This window comes from Gadus chalcogrammus, chromosome 15 (assembly GCF_026213295.1).
Source record: "Gadus chalcogrammus isolate NIFS_2021 chromosome 15, NIFS_Gcha_1.0, whole genome shotgun sequence".
In the NCBI taxonomy this organism is placed as follows: Eukaryota; Metazoa; Chordata; class Actinopteri; order Gadiformes; family Gadidae; genus Gadus; species Gadus chalcogrammus.
Window position 1 is genome coordinate 13,431,012 of NC_079426.1, and position 7,279 is coordinate 13,438,290.

Sequence of the window (7,279 nt, forward strand, 5' to 3'; positions counted from 1 at the left end):
GCAGGATGGCCATTCTTCTGCTATGGGTAGATACTGTGGTCCCACAAATACACATTTTCTTGTTAAACTAAACTTTGGCCAAGATCACCTGATTATCATCCATCTGCTCCTGTCTTAGAATGGAGAACGATATGTCCACCTTTCTCTTTCTTATTTGTCCCAGTACGACACAAACACAGCATCGGATCCCATGCATCATTTCATGTCGTTCCACCATTATGGAGAAATGGCTGAATGCTAGCGACCCCGTCTTAACACTCGCGCCGTCGCAGCGCGAGTCCCAGAATACCTCTGTGTGACACCCCACCGCTGGTACTGTCCTGTCCCTGTGTGACATCAAACCGGCCCGCGCTGCCAGCGGACCTTGAAATGACACCCTCCACTTGTGGAGCCGGCGCCAGTCGCGGGCCACTGGGTGCAGGGAGAAGGCCCTACTGGGCACGCTCAGACCAGAGCGCCTGCGTCGCTAGGTGGACGCTCAAATAAATAAATACCCTTCTCTCAGATCTATCTGAGAGGCGTCACGGAGAGGTTGATTTAGAACCATTATAAATAAGTTGAGAGGACGTATCAACACATCTCTGCCTCCGATAACCTCCACATTTAAAGAGCGATGACACCCTAAACCCCCACTTATGTTTGATGCATTATATTTTCAGCAGTCTATTTTTGCTTTGATCTCGACAAGTGAGTGTAATAAATAATATACTGATAAATGAAGATTGTTAATATTGACAAAGAAAACTCAATAAATAAATAAGGAATAAATAAAAACCGATGACATCACAGCGTACCTAAGACTCCCAGCCCTCACACACAATAAAACACGGCGTTATTGAAACATTCACGGACAGGGGGCCTTGGTGAGCCCTCGTTGTGGGGGTCTTAAGAGCTGAAGCAGGGGCTTTGGGTAAGCAGGAGTGGCGCTATCTCCACTCCCAATCTCCTGCCGCCCTCTGGCATCGCCTTCGTTAAGCACAACAACATCTTAATCTGACCATGCGCACGCTCACACACAAAACACCCACTTAATGACACCAAAAGCAGGATTCGGCCAGCCGAGGATATTAGTTGGTGGAGCCCTCAGGGTTCCACCTGAGCTGTGTGTGTGTGTGTGTGTGTGTGTGTGTGTGTGTGTGTGTGTGTGTGTGTGTGTGTGTGTGTGTGTGTGTGTGTGTGTGTGTGTGTGTGTGTGTGTGTGTGTGTGGTGTGTGTGTGTGTGTGTGTGTGTGTGTGTGTGTGAGGGGCAGCTCTTACCTGGAGGACAGAGGCAGTTGTGGGGCACATCGCGGGCCTGCCGTGTCTTGGGCAGCCGAGCTGCGAGTTTCTGATAGAAAAGGGAGAAGAAGAGTGGAAATGTTAGAATGCAAGGATCTGAAATCCTTTCCCCTGAAACAGTAAACAATTAAAAGTATTTAGAAGTGAATAAACTAGCATTTTCCTGTACAAATTTCCTGCCACTGATCAATCTCCTTTGCTAACCAATGATAAGTGTGTTCGTTTCTATCATTTTTATTAGTGTATTTTTAGACCATGCCATAAAACTTTCAATGTGTATAAATCCATGCCAGTGCGCATACAACCTCTAAAATTGTACACAGAAGACAGAAAAGTAAAATCCAATATGAACTGTTTAACACTGGCCCTGGAAACCCAATTTAGCCTTTATCAAGGTCTTAATACTGGACACAAGTCCTTACTAAATCAACGAAAAGGGTCAATGCCAGCGATTTGATCCCACCGCCAGGACATGAATACCGGTTCATTCTCAGCGGGATGCCAGCCCCAACCAGAGCAGTGACCGCAGTGTGAGCTGTTTGGAGGCGGCCACAGACAGGTGCAGGAGGGGATGTTATGGAGACAGGGTTCAGGGTTCTTGGTAGAGACGGTCAGGCCCAAAGTGTCCCCCAGGAACGCAACCACAGATCCAACAGCAGTTGAACAACGCATCACACTCCAAATAAAGGATCCGTAGAGAGACAGAGTGTGCTCTCAACATGATAGTTAAATGTGGGCGCATACCTGGTGTGTAACCAATCACTGACTGCATCCAATGAGAATCGCTTTACACCTACGTTATTTAATCGGTTCTGAGCTTCTTGTATATTTTTCTTGACGTTTCCATGAAGGATAGAAAGAAATAGGGAAATCAAATATTGTAAGTCTAGGATGGAAGGAAACACCAAATGTACAAATATCAACTGGGTGAATAAATAAATGGAGACTTCATTTTTTTCCCAGAATCCTTCCGGGAAGAAAGGACCAATAACCGTGACATCCAACCCACCAGAACCATTGTTAGAAACGGCAGACTCAAAACCAACCTGGAATCTCTCTCATCCTCTCTCTCACACACTTCCTCTGTCTCTCTCCCTCTCACACACTCCCTCTCTCTCTCTCTCTCTCTCTCTCTCTCCCTCTCACACACTACCTCTTTCTCTCTCTCTCTCTCTCTCTATCTCTCTCTCTCTCTCTCTCTCTCTCTCTCTCTCTCTCCCTCTCTCACCCATTTCTCTGAGAGCTCTGTGTGTGTTATTCACCATGAGTTCCAGGAATGTATTTGGTGTATACTGGAAGGGCCTGCATGGCGGCTGGGGAAGTGTTTAGTGGAGACCGGTCCTGCGAGACCGAGAGCTGCTGCATTACTCTGCGGTAGTGGTGGACGTCTAAAATGGCCCCTGGCTCGACCCGAAGTCAAACAACAGCTGAGGTGGCAACCGCCCTCCCCCCACCGACCCCACCCCACCCCACCCAGACAAGGTGACAGAGATAAGGGGGTACACTGAAAGAGGAAAGAAGACGAGAGTCCGTCCATCCCAGCCGGATCAACCTGTAAATAAGCAGCCCCTTCAAAGGGCGGTGCATCAAGAACGAAGGTCCCTCAAATGATCAGCCCTGAAGCGGCGAGTAATCATTATAAATACGGACGGCAGCCTTCTATGGGACAGCCGTTGATGATTCAGACGGTGAGTTACCCCGAGTGCATGAATGGTGACATCACCACTGGCATGCACAGCGGCCTTGATGGTTAGGGGTGGGTGAAGGGGTAGCTCCACCGTACAGTACCCATAGAGAGAGCTAGGGGGTGGGGGGGCCTGGGATGGTAAGAGCATTCCCCGCCTCTCCGCCTCCCCCACTTTAATGGTAACCCGATGCGGGAGGTTTTGATGTGGTTTAAACGTGCTATTTCAGGAGTATGACAGTGGCTTTCACAATCCCCTCATCAGATTAGCTTGAAGATCCCTAATATGCTGCCCTACCCCCCCTAGCCCCCTACCTCACCCCCCCCCCCCTACTCCATTGCGTTTGTAGTGCACTTAAGAGTTTTAAGCACTGTGCCCGACCGACCCGTGGCTGTTTAGAAGTCCTACTTAGAATTAATCGTTGAGTGGTCTGCGGACCTGTTTGAAGGCCTTCCGTCAGGAGCACCGAGCCGACCCATCGATCGGCTCGATGCAGGGCCGGCCGATCTGCTGTATGCCAGCGCTTGTGATGAAGGAAGCCCCTGTGTGTCGTGCGCTCATTGTAAACGCCGTCATGCCGCGGCCACTTGAAGGTCACGTTGCGGAGCCCTGAGGTCATGTACACAAAGGGCTTGTGAAACAGAGACCGAGGTACTTAAGGAATTCCAGCGCTGCTAAATTTGGATGTCGGGGGGCTTAACGCAAAACATCTACAATCCGCGACAGCGTTTGAACTAGTGGAGGAGCGGCAGAGGTATCGGGGATTTGAACCCTACCAGGCTATTAAAAGACCTATTGATTCCTTGGAAAATGTCAACAATAAGAAGATCCTATGCTTTGGATCATTCACATGTAGGAGATAAACGAGGAGCCGTTTGATTTCACACATTCTTTATACGTAAAGCCATGCCAGATGCCTATAATGGGAAACTAATTATATTACAAAACCATATTCTGGGAGGGGCAGTGGCTCATCCCGCTAGTGCGCTCACCAGGAAGGCAACGTACCTGTTAGTGACCCAGGTTTGTATCTATACACTTAAGCTCATTCCCTCTCTCTATTTAAAGTTCCTGTATATTTTCACTGTCCTGTCAGTGAAAGATGGACGACATTTATAAAAAAAAAAAAGTATTTAGCAGACCAAAAAAAAAACACTGTACTGTTGAGATGATTCATCCCAACAATATTTTTGTTTTTAAGAGCTCAGGGAATGGCAATGAAGAAGTTCTGAGAGTTGTGCCGAGAAGTTGTGATTAAGAATTCTTCCCTCTTGACCAAATGATTCCACCAGGCAGAAAGCAAGACTTCTGGTGCATCTATCTGAGAGCGAAGAAGAGACCATTCTCTTCGCAACGTCCTCCTGACTCGTCCTCCTGAGTGTGCTCTGACAGAGCGCAGTCTCTCTCTCTCTCTCTCTCTCTCTCTCTCTCTCTCTCTCTCTCTCTCTCTCTCTCTCTCTCTCCTCTCTCTCTCTCTCTCTCTCTCTCTCTCTCTCTCTCTCTCTTTCTTTCTTTCTTTCTTTCTTTCTTTCTTTCTTCTCCCCCCCCCCCCCCCCCTCTCTCTCTCTCATTCATTCTGCAGGGTGCTATTGCAAGTTATTCCAGAGCTGAAAAATGCATTTGTCTGCATATTCCACCAAATGGTACAGTGTTTCCCACTAGTGTTTCTTGGGCATGCGTGCCTGCTTTTATTGTTCAACCCCGAGGCCTGTGCAAGCGTGCTGAGGTATCTGTCACTGAGAGCGGGGGGGGCCACCCAAACGCAGGCCGCAGGCTGTACGGGGCTGAGGGGTCTAGGGGGGACTGCAGGGACCTGGGTGACGAAACCATGACCGGGGGAGGCTGTATTTCTCCCCTTTCCACACCTCAGAGTCGGGCCGCTGCGCTGCACACACAGCTCCTGCTCTGGAAAATGCACAGCCGGTTCCCTGGCCATAGAGAGGGCCTATGGAGGGCTTGTTGTGAATTCTCTCTTTTAAAAGCATGAGCAACATTAAAGGATCCGGGTAGAAAATTTGGATTTCATGGAAACTGTACATTTCAGATTCTTGGTTGATGCGATAAGTTGATGGCATTTATTTACCCGTAAGACCTTATTTAGGGTGAAAGCCTAAACCTCCATTTCCATCAGTGTCTAACATCTGACAGAGTACAGAGTTGTGACCACATGCAAACTGTTGCAAAATGTACATATAAACGCTTATATAATAGGTTTACTTTTGCCAATTGGACTGACATGATTGTCTGTTTTAATTAATTATTATCGAGTCAATGTATGAGATTCGTTATGTTATTTTATTACCAATCTCCCCCGCGTGTAGACCGACGTTTAATATTAAAAAGGTAAGATCGTAACGGTATTTTTATTGCATGGAGTGGACTAACGCTTACAGCTCCTCTTAATATTAGGAGATGCCCAAAGTGAAAGTGGAGGTGACTCAAAAGGTTGTGTCAAAGCAAACAAAAGGAAAGGAAAATAGGCTGCCTACGGACTTCAATCACCGTGGAAGAGGTTGTTAGTGTAGCTGTGGAAGTGGTCAATTAAAGGGCAAACCGGGGCCAAACAACTGTTTTACACAACAGATGGTAAAGGAGAGTGCGACTCAGGGTTATACCGGCTACAAAGTAATGTAAATTGAGTGGATCTGAAAACGCAATGTGTTGTTAAGGAGGAGACATCGTGCAGGTGTCCCTAAAGTAAGAATGCATTTCTCGCTTTGTGTGTGAGCCTTATTGGTCATATAAAAATGCACCATGTCAACTGCATGGGGTTCTAATGCCAGTTAACTTTTTTTTTTTTTTTTAAGTCAAGACTTAAAAAAAAGGTCTTGACGAGAGTGCATGAAGTAACCTATTGCAAATTTTATCATCAAAGTTGCACCTCGTGTGGCCAAGCATTTAATAAGTAGCATAGTACATCTTTGCGACCATCGGCGCTTACCTCTTCCAGAATCCGGTCAAGACGGGCCAGGATAACGGGTTCCACCTGCTCCGAGGACATCCATGCGGTGACCTGCGAGTCCCGCTGCTGCTCCAGGCTGAATATCCGTGACTGCAATTCCGACGTCCGCAGAAAGACCGCCATGCAAACTCCCAGAGACAAGAGGCTTAAAATTATACAAATTGTCAGGCCGGCAAAATCTCCAAAGTTTCTCCAAAGCGGCTTCTTGCAAGCGTCCTTGTCGTCACAAGTCCTCCGCACTTTGGGGTGACCGGTAGCTCTCCACTGTTGTTCCTCTTCCATTTTTCATGCAGACCTACTTTAACTTTAATATGTTTTTTCCCCCACAATGAAATCCAAATATGAATCAAGAAGATAAAAAAAGACCACTTTTGGTAGGCTACTTAAGGTCTTGCAGCTGTCCTCCTTTCAAACTTTTTCTTGCTTGATATTCTCAAATAAGTATTTATAACAAAATCAAAACACGACTCATTCCTGTGGTGTTTGGCATCGTTCAAGTCGGTTAAGCAACAAAACCGAGAATAACAAAACCCAAGTCAACTCTCAACTTCACTTTGCACCAAGTTTCAGCCGAGCCATCTGATGGTGCTGTCCGAGCGGTGTAGCTGCAGCTCTCTCTCTCTCTGTCCCTGTGTACTGGCGGATCAGCCGTCAGTGCGTGCGCTGAAATCTGAGCCCCTCTCTCTCTCTCTCTCTCTCTCTCCTCTCTCTCTCTCTCTCTCTCTCTCTCTCTCTCCTCTGCTCTGGAGCGGTTATACACTATGCGCCTTTGCTAGGCTGCTGCGCAAGTGCACGCTCCTCCTATGACTCGGGTTAGGCTAAATGTTGGGGCGGTAGGATAGGTTAGGGATTCAGCGGCGGCGACGGCGTTGCCCCCTTTGATCCGTGCGCATCCGCGAGGGATATTTTTAGGGCGAGCGCTGCCAGTATGCAGAGTAGCCGCGCGCCGCACGAGCGATTTTGCAGTCTGAAGTATTTCTGCCCTTCTTTTCAGCCCCGATCCATGAGGGAAAATACATAAACATATCTGAAAATAAAGTTACACGCTGGGTTGTATTTAGAGTAGTTAGAAGCAACTTTACAAACTTTTTTTATTGAACTTATTTTGCCAGATTTAGTATGTATATTCATATTCTTTGAAGTTTACTTAATATAATTATCTTAAAGCATTAATCTTGAATCACTCATAGTGATTACATTAACATAGGCATACAAAATAGAGAGAGCGTGTGTGTGTGTGTGTGTGTGTGTGTGTGTGTGTGTGTGTGTGTGTGTGTGTGTGTGTGTGTGTGTGTGTGTGTGTGTGTGTGTGTGTGTGTGTGTGGTGTGTGTGGGTGTGTGCGTGCGTGCGTGC

General features: G+C 47.2%; 1 protein-coding gene across 1 annotated transcript in view; it reads right to left on the bottom strand.

The window, feature by feature from the left end:
• LOC130405003 (collagen alpha-1(XIII) chain-like) overlaps positions 1-6,597 on the bottom strand; it is an 89,648-nt gene extending 83,051 nt beyond the window's left edge. The window contains 2 exon segments of the mRNA XM_056609956.1: positions 1,258-1,327; positions 5,905-6,597. Of these exon segments, the coding sequence (XP_056465931.1) occupies positions 1,258-1,327; positions 5,905-6,207 (373 nt within the window). The 5' untranslated portion in view covers positions 6,208-6,597.
• Between the last annotated feature and the right edge of the window lie 682 nt (positions 6,598-7,279).